Genomic DNA, 16,619 nt, shown 5'->3' with positions numbered 1-16,619 from the left:
ACTTTGGTTTCATATAGTATTTTGCTAACAAAGACATACTTTTAAATTGGGAAAGTACAATTTCCTTAAAGATTAAGCATTCTTAAAGGTGAGCATGTTAGTAGAATAGTGAAGTTTTCTTTCTTGGAGGTCTGAGTCTTTCTGACTTAAATTACATTGTCTTAAAAAATGAATGACTAAGTTTACTGGAGGAGTGTGAAAGTTAGTAAAATTATGCCTCTCCAGCAATTGTTCAGGTTCCCATTCAGGCAGGATGATATAGCAGCTGTATTAATGGCTGTAGAGCACCAGCTTCATGCCTTGCCTTCCCTACCCCAAGACACCCATGGGAAGAACCTCTTTCAACTCCAGCCCAGGAGTAGCAGAGCATTCTAGTTGTGGTGATCTGCTTTACTGCTCTGTGTTCAGTGTTCTTTTTGAGTACTTGCTTTATTCTTTTTTTTTCTAAATTTCAGAAAATGAAGGTAATTCTCTTCACTTGTCATTTCTCTTGCTCAGTGATGAGGCTTTAGGCTTGCCAAGTTTTTCAGTGCGTAGTTTGAATGCACTCATCTTCCTTGTTTGAGTAGAGTATATAACATGCTTTTCAATTTTTTCTATCAAGATTTCAATCTGGGACTGAGAAAAGAGCATCAGAAAAAGTTTCTGAAGTACCTCTCTGGCAGCCTTTAGTCCTCTCTCCTACCCAGACATGCAAACTTGCATAAGGACATGAGTACTCGTTCTTTGCTGTATAGGAAAAAGGAAAACATCTGACTGGGGTTTCTTGCTTATCTGTCTTGTAATCAAGAATTGGAGAAGCTGGAAGTTCTCCAAGACTTCCCAGCCTGCAGCAAAGTTCTTTGGTAGCTTTGCATCTTTGACAATGATCTATCAGAGGTGACATTAGAGAACGGTGCTTTAGTGATGCCTAGGAAAAAATGGACACAATTTCAGCAGTTAGATGTAGTGCTTCTCACTCAAGCCTAATGATATCTGTTGCTAATGTGCTTGCAGCCCATTTTGGAGTCTTATTTAGTCTTATTACAAGAGCAAATCTGTGTTATTGCATCTGCCATCTACAGTGCAATATGAGGTTATGGCAGAGGACTGTGGGTTGTGTTCTAACAAAAATTTGAAGCCTCTCTTCAAATTGGATTAACTTCCTTTTCTACTAGTTGTCAACAAGCAAAATGAAACCTTCCCATTTCAGCTCTCCCTGAGGCTCTCAAAGCACTTTCTTACTACCTTGATTAGACACTTTTCACAGATGACTTGCCATTTTGGTCTTTAGCAAGAGCACCATAGTGTTGAGATAAATTTTATGACGTACACATTGATCCCAGGTTTCAGCTTAGTATTCCTCCATGAAGTTTGTTATGCCATAGGTACTACTCGGGGACAACTGGCTGAAAATATTTTAGGACTGTAATGTGCTCTGTGCTCAATGCCCTTGAAATGTCCTCTCAAAGTGAAGACAAATTATGGGCCTGTCTTTGTTCCTCTTGAGCAGCCAGTGGCATTTTTGACAAGGGACCTCAATCTGCCCTGTCTCTGAGGGATGGGTTGCACAGCTGAAGCCTTTGCAGGCCTATGCCAGCACAGAAATTGCATCACTATTTTAAACCACTTGTCATGGTTTTTCCCACCCAGCAATGACATACCATGACAGTCTCTCACTCGGTGCCCCCAGTCTACCCCCACCATTGTTAGGATGGCAGAGGCCCCAGCGAAATGGGAGGAATAAGATAACCAAGTTTGTTGTGGATTGAGACAAGGGCAGGGAGGGCTCTCTGCCAATTACAGTTCTGGACAAAACAGACTCCACTACTACTGGATTATACATGGTGATACCTGCTTGTATCTTCTTATGATGATTTCTCAATACATCACAAAATTTTTCAGCTTGTTACTATTCTGAATAAGTATGTAAGTCTGTAAGCAAGTTGGCTATAGTCACATAATCAAGTTTTAAATTCTCCCAAATGGTGATAATGCCATTTCATGTTTAGCCTTTATCTAGACACGCCTGTGAGCCTGTATATCCTGGTCTTGAGAGAGGATCATGCATAAGCACTCTCAGGCCACCATATTTTAATGTTACCACAAGAAACTATCCGCATCATAATGTGCCAAAACTTTGTGCAGTTGAAAATGCAAAGATTTATCTGAGGATTGTCCTTTTTCTCATTGTGTTACTAAGCAGAAGCCTCCATGCTGTACTGCGGACAGAGGCTTTGGATGAGCTCAGTGCTTCAACAGCTTCTGTAGCGCAGGTGTCTCAAGAGCTCTAGGCAGTGGTTTCATGCTTTCAAAACAGCTGTAGACTTTGTTTCTTCAGCTATTTTGGAGCCCTGAGATAGCATCTCTGGATGGATGTTTGCTGGCCTCGGTTTGTCTTCTGCTGCTTTTACCTCACCTTTCCATCCTCTAGCTCAAATCCAGAATGTCAGTTGCTCTTTCCTCCTTCTTTTTCAGAAATGTTGGTCATCAGCACCATCTCAGTGACTGAACATTTGAACTTTATATTCTCATAAGCAGTTACATTCCCAGGAATCATTCCCAGTTAATGAAACCTCATACCCTGCGTTGGTTTCAGTATTCATCTTCACTCTAAGCTGACATCTTGAAGCCACCATAATAAAGTGCCAGTGTCTCCAGCAGTATTACTGCCTCTTGTTGGTATGATGCATTCTATAACTGTTGTACCTCCAGGTTTATCTTTGCTCAATACCCTTTCCCACTTTGCTGAATTCAGTTTGCATTTTCTTCATTCTTCCCTTTTTCTCATCATCCTTTACAGTCTTCCTTTCACCCTGATATCCAGTATGATTTTCCATGGACCTGAATTATTTCCTCTTACTCTGTAACCCTTTGTTTATTCTCCCAGGAGCGGAACTTTTTCTTCTTTTTGTGTAGCAGGGATTGAAATAGCCACGTCAGCCTCCAACTGAATGTCTACTCTGTGGGTAGGAAGGTGATGCACTGTGGTCTCCACATGAGAGGGAACCTGACTGACTAGTAGCTGTCCTTCACAGCTGATCTTCTGAATGTTTCCTGGAGCCAGAATAAGGCCCATAGCCAAGGTCAGAAGGCAAAGCAGAAGAAGGAGGGCTATAAACTGAACAGGGGAGTAAAGGACAGAGAGATGAGCCTTATTCCCACCCTTCTGCAGCCACCACCACTGCTAGCCAATTGAACATCTGCTCAGTTGAAGTTCGTTGTTAGCAGTTTCATTAACTTTTGCATCCTTCCTTGCCTTGAGGAGTTTGTTAACCCTGACTTGGTCTCTGCTGCAGTCTGAGTGAGGCATACAGCATGATATCAGTCAGCTGGCAGGTTTGGCAGCTTGTAACAGCCGTCAGAACTTGATCCTTTATCTAGAGACGACCATAGCCACTGCCTCTAATGTGCACTTAGAGGACCTACCCATGGATATGGCTTTCATGTATGGAGTTTCATCTCACTGCTAATGTGAGACAGAACAGGTATCAAGCCAAGCCTGTAGATCTCTCAAACCATGTGAAAAGTCACTGTGGCAGTAGGCAGATTCCATAGAATCACAGAATCATAGAATCATTACAGTTGGAAAAGATCTTCAAGATCATTGAGTCCAAGCACTAAACTCTCACTGCCAAGCCCATCACTAAACTAAACCATATCACTCAGCACCACGTCTATGCATCTTTTGAATGTCTCTGAGGATGGTGACTCCACCAGCTTCCACTTGCGACACCAGCCCAGAGCAGAAGGGCATAGCTAGGGTCCAGAACAGCCCTGCAGATAGAATAAAGCTGAGGCACCCAGAAGGGGTGGATGATTATCTAATAGTAGGCTAGGCCATTCAGCTTCACCTTTCAAAAATACTGTTCTCCTTGGTGAAGAAAATTTTTCTGTTTCATCACTACTGTCAGCCTGGTGTATTTTGTCAGAAGGAGCCACCTTCTTTCAATGACCTCAGTTTGCTAGCTTCAGTTTTGGTTTGTTTGCCAGGGGAAAATTTGTGGCAACAACACTTTGTAAGCAAGAGAACTCGGGACAATGGGGATGTCTGTTCTTTCACACAGACAGCCGGCTGTTCTGCTTCCCACGCTGCCAATTTAATCTGTAAAAATGATACCAAACTAGTAACAAAGCAAAAATGATGTCCCTGTTTTCTAAGGAAACATATCTCCCAAGACAGAAGACTTGAACAACTCTTAAGTTTCTGTTCTAAAACTGAATGGATAACCAATTTGTTTCTCTGGGGTGTTCTCATTAATGTTTACAAATACATAAAGAGTGAGTGTCAGGAGGACTGAGACAGGCTGTTCTCAATGATTTCCAGTGATAGGACAAGGGGCAACAGGCACAAGGTGGAACATAAGAAGTTCCAAAGAAACACAAGGAAAATCTTCTTCACTGTGAGGGTGATGGAGCACTGGAACAGGCTGCCCAGATGGGTTGTGGAGTCTTCTTCAGAGGAGACATTCAGAACCCATCTGGATGAGTTCCTGTGTGACCTACTCTAGGTGATCCTGCTCTGGCAAAGGGGTTGGACTAGATAATCTTTTGAGGTCCCTTCCAACCCTTAAGATTCCGTGAACCTGTGATTAGGAAAACAACACCCTTCCCTTGTGAATGTTCTAAAAATTCTGATTTTTTCCAGAAGATTTTAGCCTAATTGCATGATTCATAAATAATGTCTTGGAAAACCTTGCAGACAACATGCCTCTGTGTTACCTATCTGTTATTTTCATGCTTCAGATTTTTAAACTGAAATGCCTTAAATATCAGGAGGTAAAGTTTTGAGGTTTTTTCAGACCAGGTATGCACTGGCATTGTAAATGTTGAGTATTAAATTTAGTGTGAGTCATTCCGTTCTGTTTAGTAACCTGACTTTCTTCTTAGTCACCCAGCATAACTCTTCTTTCTCATCATCCGTCACCAAACCTTTCCCTCACCCTGGCCTGAGCTCTGGAACAACTCAGGCAGTCTACAGAGTATTTCACCTTTATGAACAAATGTAAAGCTTCTGTAATGCTATGACTCAACGAAACAGTGATGCACCTTACTGCCTTTTACTCAGAGTCCCAATGCCTTCAAGTTCATAGAGAGGTTGCTATGTAAATGGACTGAATTGTACATTGTTCAAGCAGTTGATGGGCATCCAGCAAACCCTGTCTGTATTAAGGACTATTTATTCAATAGAGTGCTCACACTTTTGTTGGTAGAAACAGGATACACTACACTGGAGAAAAATGTGAAGTGGGATGGCCTCCTACTGACACTACTGAACTTCTGAACTGCAGCACACTGTGTTATTTGCAGAGACTTCACTCAGAGACAGTGCATACGATTGTCTGTATCTCTCATATTTTTACCTCATTGCAATAAAACAAGTAGTCTGAAAGGGGTGGCTGAGCTCCCTTGCCATTCTGTCTGCAAGTTTGCAAACAAAAATGTGCATACACAGCTCACTTAGTCACGGTTTGGGTTTTGGTTTTTTTTTTTTCCCAGCTGATTATTAATACAGCTAACCACTTAAATTTTGCCAAACTTTGGAAATTATTTTCTTAGGGCCTGCAGGGAGCAGTAATACCAGACTTCAAGCCATGATACACATTCAGAAACAACTGACAAAGCAAGAAAAGCAATGACTGACAGAATTGTAGGACATTCTGCTCACAGATGAAGATTTGCAGGATGCTTTCTATTCTATTCTGTGACAATTTGCCAGGTGTTTAAATGTCTGTAATGAAGCAATGGCTTTATTAGAGGAGTGGAGGCTGGAACTTTTGAGTAAGTAACTAGCCACCTACCAAGACACCCATGTAATGTTCTTTGGGAAGAGCAAAGCAAGAAAGAAACGTTTCAACAACATTCACCTACTAGACACTTTTTTTTAATGATGGGAGGATTATTTGGCAGGGGCCAATTCCCCTGAGGGGAAAGTCCCGGGGTGGTATTTACATGAGTGACAAGCTGAGTCAATGTATAACTGTGCTGCTCAGTATCCCTGCTAAATTCTCTGCATAGCCAGAGCTCATTTCTTTTTAAAAAAACTCCAGCACTGACTAGTGAGGGAAAAAAAAATGGTTCTAATTATTTCCTATTAAAAAGGAATTTTAGAAAAAATATGCTGTGATTTTGGCAATCAGTTTATTAAATCTTACATAACTGTGTAGAATAAAAGGCTTTACATAAAGTGCTTTCTAAACAAATCCCCAACAGAAAGCTCTTTCACATCTGCTGGCTGCTAAGAATACTTATGAGTCTTTCATCAGTCTAATTCTGTCTGGATTTGACAGGATTATATGAAGGCAAATATAAAGACCCAGACGATTAGCTTCTCCTAAACCTTTCAGAACTTCAGGCCTGTGAAAATGGAAGCAGGAAATGTGTAAAGAAATTAAGTTTCTCTGTAGAAGATGTTTTTTATTTTGAAATGAAACTGGTATGATTCTAGAAAGTGACTTAAAGAAAGTATTTATTTCTGTGCAAATTAAACATTTGTGAATGGCAACAGAATGAGGGCATGTTCGTGCTAAACCACTCCTAAGTTAAATAGATTTAGCACTCTCCTTGATGCTTCCAAAGAGATATTTAATTTCTTTATATGCTAGCTCCATCCATGACCTCTGACTGTTCTTTCAAGAGAGATCTTTTTTTCTCTTCTATTTTTCATGGCCCATGCAATGCTTTAGTTTCTACAGGACTGAGCTATTCACTGAGGATCTCAGAATTTGGCCTGTAACTGATAGAATTATAAAAGTTTCATTGTAGAAGACAGGGTTCTTTGCAAAAAAAAGTGTTTGTGTTACAGATGTTCCATATGTTTTCCTTTGAAGCTGATTCTCCATATGTGGTTGTAATTAGAACAAGGCAAACAGGAGGTGCTGGCAGTGTATGATGTATTATCAGTCTGACCAAAGTGCAGCCTGTTAAAGTGTCTGTGTACAGAAGAAGGCGGTAAACTGGGCATATGTGTGTTTATATAGATATGTGGTTGAGTATGTTTATTGGAACGTCTCAAACTTTAGGCTTTGAACAAAGGAATGTAAAAATAGATGATAAATAGTTAAGTAGGGGTTTTTTTTCCCTAAGATGATGTTATGGAGGATACAAAATCAGAGAAGCACAGAATCACAGAATCTCAAGGTTTGGAAGGGAACACGAAAGATCATCTAGTCCAACCCCCCCTGCCAGAGAAGGACCACCTAGAAGGACCAACTCATCCAGGTGGGTTTTGAATGTCTCCAGAGAAGGAGACTCCTTCTCACAACCCATCTGGGCAGCCTGTTCTAGTGCTCCCACTCTCACAGTGAAGAGATTCTTCCTTGTATTTCTTTGGAACCGCTTTTGTTCCACCTTATACCCATTGCCCCTTGTCCTATCATTGGACATCACTGAGAACAGCCTGGCTCCATCCTGACACCCGCCCTTTATGTATTTGTAAATGTTAATGAGATCACCCCTCAGTCTCATTCTGTGATTCTATGATACTCTAAGCTGAAGAGCCCCAGCTCCCTCAGCCTTTCATTATAAGAGAGATGCTCCACTCCTGTAATCACCTTTGTGGCCCTGCGCTGAACTCTCTTCAGCAGCTCCCTGTCCTTCTTGAACTGAGAAGTTCAAAACTGGACATATAATATGTAATGCTTCTTTTTAAAAACATGCAAGACACCACATAAATGGAATATAAAGATGAAATATGTTCATAAAATAATTAGAAAAAACTTACAACTTAAAGACTAAGTTTTAAAATGGTTTTACCCTGGTTGGCAAATTATATTTTCTTGCCATGAAGTTTTAGAAATGTTAACTCAGTAAAGTTTAAAATACTTTTATAAACAGTAGAAATATTTTGTTTAGATTTGTTTTTCACTGCACATCTGGCAAAAGCAGAATTTGTATGTTTCGTGTGTTGCACTGGCAAGTTTTCAGCATTATACAACAAGAAGTTAAACTCCCAATGAACTTCATTAGCTGTCCCATAGTCTTCTCATTTTCACGTGCCATGTTTGATCAGTTTTTATATTGCTTTATTTTTTGTCACCTTAAGACACTGAGTCAAAACCCCCAGCCTTTGAATGCTAGCGTAGCTGCACTGAAACTGGGAGAAGTATCAGAAAATGATGTGGGCAGTATGTTACAGAGACTGAATGCCTGAATCACTTCAATGTACTCCGTTTTTCAAAAAAATATCCGGGGGTGTGATGCCAGCAGGCTGGAGTTTCCTTACCTGACTGAGTACCCAAATGCTGTGCAGTGTAAAACAGGATACCGTCTGGAGATAGAGGCTGAAACTGTAGTTTGATGTGGGTCTTATGCCGGATAGAAAAGGGTGCAAATGACATCCATGATGATTCATTACCTTTGAAAGATGGATCACTAATGGAAATATCTGAAAAATACAAGAGGAAATGTCTTCTGAAAGATCTTTTGAGAGGACTGCATTATTATCTCTGCAGTTATTTTGTATAGTTCATAAATGCTGTACCCAATACTTTCAATTCTTCCTTTTCCAAAGACTGAAAATAACCTAGATCCAGAATAAAACTTAGATAATGGCAAATCAATGCCATTTTGTCTTCTGTGTGATAGATCTTCATTAACAATCAAGTCTGTAGTTACAATAAAAAAGAAGCGATGTTGTTAGTATTCATTTGCAATGAAATGTAACTATAAACTCTACTTTGTTTAAAAATCCAAACGCAAAATACTTTTGCAGGATTCAGAATAAACATTTATTTCTTCACCATACAGATGAAAACGTCACTGGAGAATTTTTAATGAGCTACTTTGCGTGCCATGAGTATGTACATTTTAAGTGGAATGTGTTCATAAGTTGCTGAAATACGATTTTAGGATAATCATAAGGAAATGCTTGGTAATTTCAATTGTCCTGTCTTACAGTGAAATGGAGCACTTTCACACAATTGCAGTGGAGATACAGCATACACATTTGAACTGTGCACAGTCATTCTGTCTTACCACTCAGTGCTGATTATTCATAGACTCCCTAAGAAATTGGTGTGACTTAACTTCCTTCAGCCAGATGATTAATGGTTACACTTTCCTATTCTGTTTATGTCACTTGATACGGCTTCCATTTTTTCCTTTTTTTTTGTTTTCAATGTTAGCTAATAATTACTATGTGTTTGTTAGGTTGTTCTGTTTGTGGGTTCACTGGAATACGTTGCGCTCTTTAGATGTGTGGAGTACATTCAGATATGTGTGTGGCAAGTCGTTTTTACTGCTCAGTGAACAGCAGTGCTAAATGCTGGAACTCAACATGGGCAGCACTTCTCACAGTTTTCCTGATGAAGCCATGCTCTTTGTCTTAGAAGAGGCCAATATCTTTCTTCATTTTGGTGCTCCCAATTTCATAGTTTCATAGTAACTTGCTTTCATTCAAGTATCTTTTTCATCGAGTATCTTTGTCAGGAGGTTGGGACATCCCTTTTTTCTGTAGTAGCTAGCAACAGGACAAGGGGTAATGGGATGAAGCTGGAACACAAAAAGTTCCACTTAAACATAAGAAAAAATTATTTCACCATGAGAATGACGGAGCAGTGGCACAGGCTGCCCAGAGGGGTTGTGGAGTCTCCTTCCTTGGAGGTCTTCAAGACCCGCCTGGACATGTTCCTAGGCAACCTGATCTAGGTGAACCTGCTTCTGCAGGGGGTTGGACTAGATGATCTAAAGGTCCCTTCCAACCCCTACCATTCTATGGTTCTATGATCTACGTACCCTGTGGTACGTTCCTAGGCAACCTTATGATATCTTTCCACACACGTTTCCTGGATAGTGTCTGCTCATGAATTCACTTGCTATACAGGTGCACCTTGCCTTGCCTGTTTCAGATAGGCCTTACTTATTAGTTTGGCACACAGTCAGTGTGCTGCAAGGTTCTGTAATTTGTTTATTTGTCATGCCACCTCTCTGAATAGGGTTCAAGGTGTTCCTAGTGGACTGTGTCCAGTGGACAGATGGGCCATTATACAGGATCCAGGATAATGCCTCAAGGATGCCTCTTGAATGGGTAGTAACAATACAACCGGCTTTTTTATTCATAGAATCAAAGAATGGTAGGGGTTGGAAGGGACCTTTAGAGATCATCCAGTCCAACCCCCCTGCAGAAGTAGGGCAACCTAGATCAGGTCGCATAGGAACATGTCCAGGTGGGTCTTGAAGACCTTCAAGGAAGGAGGCTCCACAACTCCCCTGGGCAGCCTGTGCCAGGGCTCCCTCACCCTCACGGTGAAATAGTTTTTCTTATGTTTAAATGGAACTTTTTGTGTTCCAGCTTCATCCCATTACGCCTTGTCCTGTTGCTAGCTACTATAGAAAAGAGAGATGTCCCAACCTCCTGACATCCACCCTTTAGATATTTATAAATGTTAATAAGATCACCCCTCAATCTCCTCTTCTCCAGACTAAACAGCCCCAGTTCCCGCAGCCTTTCCTTGTATGAAAGATGTTCTATACCCTTGATCATCTTGGTGGCCCTGCGCTGGACTGTCTCCAACACTTCCCTGTCCCTCTTGAGCTGAGGAGCCCAGAACTGGACACAGGACTCCAGATGAGGCCTCACCAGGGCAGAGTATGAGTGGAGAAGAACCTCCCTCGACCTGCTGGCCACACTCTTCTTGATGCATCTCAGGATGTCATTGGTCTTCTTGGCCAGTGAGGGAACATTACTGACTCATATTTAGTTTATTATCAACCAACACTCCCAGGTCTCTCTCTGCAGAGCTACTCTTCAGTAGTTCGATCCCCAGCCTATACTGGTGCGTGGGGTTGTTCCTTCCCAGATGCAGGACTTTGCACTTCTCCTTGTTGAACCTCATGAGGTTCCTCTCTGCCCAACTCTCAAGCAGGTCGAGATCCCTCTGAATGGCAGCACAGCCTTCTGGGGAATCAGCCAGTCCTCCCAGTTTGGTGTCATCAGGGAACTTGCATCAGGGTACACTCTGTCCCCTCATCCAGATCATTGATGAAGATGTTGAACAAGACCGGCCCCAGAACCGATCCCTGTGGAACTCCACTGGCCACAGGCCTCCTACTTGACTCTGTGCCATTGATCACCATCCTCTGGGCTCTGTCATCTCATCACTAGATTACAGTTAATACTTCTGAGGAAGGTGCATGGATTTAACCTCACAAATTCTCAGTAAGCCTAAATGGAAGTTTTAATGTCTGGAATTTAAATTATAATGGATTTATGAAATGCTTGAATGATCAGAATCAGGCTTCTGATGAGCTGTTATTCAGCCTATGTATATATTCTTACACAAGCACATTCCATTAATAAATTACTCCTATCCTAAGCATCCTAATAGCTGTTTTCATACCAAGGCTGGGTAGTGTCTGTAGCAGTATATTACACAACATGAGAAACGTGAAGTTCCCAGCATCTGTACTTAAAAGCTGACAGAAGTAAAAGCAGTTTTGAGAGTAGCAATTACCCTGGAAGATAAATAGTAATAAAAGCTGCTAAATGGATCAGTAAAACTTGCAAACACTATCAGGTAGAAAAGACAAAACCATACTTAATGTTCATATGGGTTTTTAGGTTCTCGTATTTTTTTTCAGTAGCTAAGAGACGATGTTTTCCATTAGTAGTTACAGATTTAGTCCCTCTACTGATGTCTTCAGATTTTAAAATCAGAAATAAGAATGACTTTTGTACATAGACATTTTTGGTTTATGCCTCACTTAGAAGTCATTGTTTGCTTAGCTAATTTTTGCACAATGAGACTTACATACGGAGGAACTGTGCCACAGTGGTCAATCTTGTATTAAAATACGTTACTGCTTAAAAGGTGAAGTGTACAGGGGGGGCACCTGAAAGTACCAGGTGATGTGTACAATGAAGCATTTGTCTTCCTGTCAGATTCAGTTTCACTTTGTCAGTGTGGTCAATTCTTTACTGCTTATGAAGGAAGCAGGGACAATGGGTAGTATGAAACATTCAGCTGTGGCAGGATTGAAATGCTACATTGCATATCACTGGAAGGTATTTGAAAGGAAGATTGCTGTGATAAAAAGCTTTGGAGCAGAAAGAGAGAACAAGGATGAAAAAAGATGATTTTATAGCATCACTCACAGAACGAATTAAATCTATGGCTTTATGTTACAAACAGAATATTAAAAAGTAACACCCACATCTTCAGCAGCAAATGTCAGAATACATTAGAAAGGAAGCATTATCCTGATTTACCGATATCATATAAAATATTGAATATACTTCATTCTGAGACTCTCAAGATGCAAATATTTTATTCCATTTTTACTAAAACAGTAGCTTTATTCCCAATAAGTATACCTTAGCAAATATCAGAAAGCAACATATTTTGCCACAATGCAGTAGCAGTAGCTACAGGGGGTGCGGATGCTTTAACTCTACTGCAGTGTTCAGAGATGATCAATATAAAATTTAACTTTTCCTAAATGACATCTGTAGATAGGCAAACATTTAAGGTGAAGAATAAGACAATTTAAGCTTTTCAATTTGCTTTTATGGCAGGCATATACAAAACTAATATGTCATGTCTAATGCCGAGGTAGTTTACTGTTCTTTTCTTGGAAACACACCTCCCCTCCCAAGAAAATATGAAGCTCAGGCAAATTTCCAGTTCCCATGTTACATATGCTTACTACAGAGAAACTTATTGTTAAAACAAATGGGCTGAATGGGTGCCTTTGCCAATTCAATAGCTAAATTTTTAGGACTTGTGCTGTTCTACATTACTCACTAGAGCACTCAGCCCTGTGTGGTGCATTGTAAGCACAACAGGCATTTAAGCAAACATTTTCGTTCTGTATCTGATTAATGACTCACTTTTCTAAGCTGAGTACTAGTGTCTGATGAAGCTAGGCATTCCTACAGGATACCAAGAGAAAATCTAAATCCCTTTAGACTGGTTAAGCTATGGGAACACAAGATTCCTGCAAGAATTATTGCTGAAGTGTGCTTTTCTTTCACTCTACTACACATTAACACCTTTCAGGTTCCTCCTGGTGTCCTCATTTGACCACCCTGTAATGCACACATATTGCATTCAACTGTTGTTATGAACAAAGCTTTCTAGCTTATTTTTGCAGCTCAATTCCCACCACTGAAGCAGAAGTGCTTGCACATGTCTGTGTCTACATTTTGATGGCACTACATTTTGATAGTTTCTTCAAGCAGCTTGTTGCCTCAGAACTTTCAGCGGGCACATTTTCTAATTCAACATGTCAGGTAAACTTGCAGTAGAAAAAGTGAAACAGGCAACACAAAAAACTCGCTCAGAGTCCAAGAAGGAAGCATAGAGGCTGTGGAAGCAGGGATGGGCTATTCAGCAGCAATACAGAGCCAATGGCTAGGCTGAATGGACCGAGTTAGGAATCAAAACTCAGCAGGGGTTGAAACTGGAAAAGGATATGAAGGGAAACAAGAAGAGCTTCCAACTGGATGGTTGAAGAAAATGTTGAGACCACTTGTCAAAAGAGTGGGGACCTAGTATCAAAAGACATGGAAAAAGCCAAAATACTGAAAATCTTCTTTGGCTCAGTTTTTACTTGGTAAAACCTGATCAAACCTGATCAAACCTTTCACATCCTTGAGCTGAGTGGCTGAGCTTGAGGAAGTGAAACATTATCTATGACAGATGAAGAATTTGGGAACACATCAGCTAAACAGAGGTACAAGTGGGCAAGGAACCAGCCAAGATGCATCCTTGAGTGCTGAGGGACACGGCCTGTATCACCATGAGGCTGCTCACTATCAGTAAGCTCTGAAACCTCATGGCCATTATAGATAGTTCCTGACAACTGGAAGAAGGCAAAACATCAACAAAACATCTTGCTTCCAACAAAGAAAAGAAGGATGTTGCAGGGATCTATAGGCTAGTCAGCTTCACCTCACTTGGGAATTGTTGTGGAGTAAAACCTTCTTGACACGATATCTAAGCACATAAAGGACAAGATGGTGACAAGGTCAAATCGTGTGTGATCAGTCTGATAGCTCTCTGTGAGGAGATGGGTGGCTCAATGGCAAGCCTAGAGCAGTGAGTTTTGTTCACTTTAAGTTTGACAAGACCTCTGGCAGTGTTTCATAATAGTTACAGGGCCAAATTAACAGAAATTGGTTTGGTTGAACGCATCAGTCTGTGATACTAACTATATCACTTTGCTTTTCTTCTCTCAAATCTTTTTTGCAATTAAACATATCAAACAAGATTTTTTTCATAGAGCTCTGTAAAGTTATCTACTGTCCTGACCACAAGCATCATTTTGTTTCAGTATTTGTTTCCTTCTGGTGGTGTTAGAAGCCAGGCTTACTATCAGGGAGCAGTGAGGGCAGAGAGATGAGAGGCAGGGCGCAGGAGCAATGTCACATGGCTGGCAGTACAAAAGCCTCTCAAGCAAGGGCCCTACCCAGAGTGAGGTAAACAACACAGCCCAGGGGGAACTGTCAGGTCAGCTCCAGAGGCAGATCACTAGGCAGGTGATGAGACACTGTTAAAAGTCAGCCTGCAGTTCAGAGTCGAGGTCCATACCAAAATGGCCAGGCGAGGCATAGATGTGATGCTGCTGCTGTGTAGTTCAGTGAGGAAACAAGGGCAGGAGCCTCTAAAAGTTGCTCCTGAAGCAATACAGGAGGAAGCTGCTGCTGGGTCTTCTTGGCAGAACTGCCCTTGAGGCCAGATGCTAGCCCCATCTCTAGGTTGGCTCTGAGACCAAGCATAAACCCCCTCAAGAGGCAGTGAGACGATACACTCATGGCCCTGGCACTTACAGTGCAAAAAACACATGCCTGAAAGCTTTAAACTCCACACTTAGAAATTGTCAGTGGTTTCATCCCTCCATAGAGAGAGAGTGAGCAGCTCCACCAGTTACTTTTTTTTTTTTTTTTTCATTTTGGAAAACAATGACAAATGCAACTGCATGAAAATCTTGACCTTAAGATGCAATGTGCTTACAGTTGTAGCTCAGGGATTACTGATGTAGCAAGGACATTGCTTCTCTTTTTCTGTGCAAATATTTAGAAAAAATGAAAAAAAAAAAAATTCAATCTTACCTAAATGGAGATGTGTTTTTCTGTTGAATTATCACTTTTTATTTAATCTTCGAAGAGATAACTTTTCATAACTTATCAACTGTTTCAGCATAATTTATTAACTGTGTAGCAAAAAGAAGAGCATAGTTCGACTTCTATTTTTAGTGCAGTAAGAGGAAAAGCATGTAAGCAGAATTACTGATTATTAACACCACTAGAGTATAATGGCTAAATAACATACTTGTAAACCTTGTAATTTTTCCAGACCTGCAGCCATTGGTAATCCTTGCTGTCTCTGAAGAGGAGAGATTGAGGCAATCATTATTCTGGACAATATTGAAAGAGAGGATTGCAATTTTGTAAGTGAATTCTATAGCTCTGTTTGATTTTCTTGCAGTGGAGCTGTGATCTCTACGATTTGCTAATTAGAGGGCTAATTAGCTAAGAAGCAGCAGCTAGCAGTAAATGGCTAAATCTCTAAAGAGATCTCTGTTTTTTTCACAGTCTAAACCAGCTATTACTAGCTAAAGCCAGAACAGCAGACCTCAGTCTTTCATTATAACACTTATTAAGAGATGTATGCCTAAGAACAAGTCATGTGAGTCTGCAAACTGTAGCAGGAGAAGGAGAGAAACCTCAGTACTAGTAAATCAGTTGGGCCAGAAACCTGAACCTAATTGTCCCACCCCTGAAGATATGTATATTGTAGCCAGAGTATGGATTATTTCTGTTTCTTCTGGCCAATCAATATTTCCATTAACAAAAATTTTTTAGAAGAGGTTAGATGATAGAATAGATGAAAAATAAGCTCACTCAATGATTATTATATTCTTTGAGGATATGACAGATATGGATTCAATTATTTGCATTGTGATAGTCAAACCGAATGCTTAATCACAAAGAAATTAGGAAAATGTAATACAAACAGAATCTACAAATGTTTAATCCATGCCTGGCTTTGGTAGTGAGCTTATTATAGGTACTGAAATGCCCGGGGCATTGAGTGGTTGCTGTGTATTACTGTCAAGTAATGCTCTAGATAATGTAGAAAGAAAAAAATCTTTACAGTAAAAATCATTCCAAAAGTCAGTTTCTTCCACTTTTCATTCATTTGTTCAGTTGTTTATTCATTCATTCTTATGTTCTGTGATTCATCATGACTATGAAGAGGGATTCAATAGTTACAGAGTTGTCATTACTTTTTTTTTTTTTTCTGTCAGTTTATTGGGTATTTTCAAAACTTTGCTGTGTTTTTGTGTCAGAATAACGAAATTTGACATCAGAACAGTATCTAGAAAGTCATCTGGAGCTGATAAACACGGCCAAAGAAGATTAGTTGCTATCTTTTTTAATCAAAGCAATGGCTTTATTGACTGATAAGTATCTCATTAAATTGAGGACAGAACAGTGAAAAGCCTTTAAATTTGCATTTATTTCTTGAAGAGTTGTATGTTGCCAGGCAGTATTTGTAGCTATGGAATTAAGAGACTAATACATGGTTAAAGAAATCTATTTCTTAACTTATTGTGAAAAGAGCGGTAGCATTCCATTCTGAAGCATTGAAGTGAAAAAAAGATATTTTAATCGATTTTATGGAAGTATGTGGCAC

The 16,619-nt window shown here is 40.3% G+C and overlaps 1 protein-coding gene across 1 annotated transcript in view; it reads right to left on the bottom strand.

Moving 5' to 3' along the window:
• Positions 1–16,619, bottom strand: part of EYS (eyes shut homolog) — a 900,402-nt gene that overhangs the window by 1,981 nt on the left and 881,802 nt on the right. The window contains exon 48 of the mRNA XM_061989098.1: positions 8,204–8,365. Coding sequence (XP_061845082.1) covers positions 8,204–8,365 — 162 coding nt within the window. The remainder of the gene's footprint in view (positions 1–8,203; positions 8,366–16,619) is intronic.

The sequence above is a fragment of the Colius striatus genome, chromosome 2, assembly GCF_028858725.1.
Source record: "Colius striatus isolate bColStr4 chromosome 2, bColStr4.1.hap1, whole genome shotgun sequence".
Classification (NCBI taxonomy): domain Eukaryota; kingdom Metazoa; phylum Chordata; class Aves; order Coliiformes; family Coliidae; genus Colius; species Colius striatus.
This window is presented reverse-complemented; position numbering and strand designations above follow the sequence as displayed.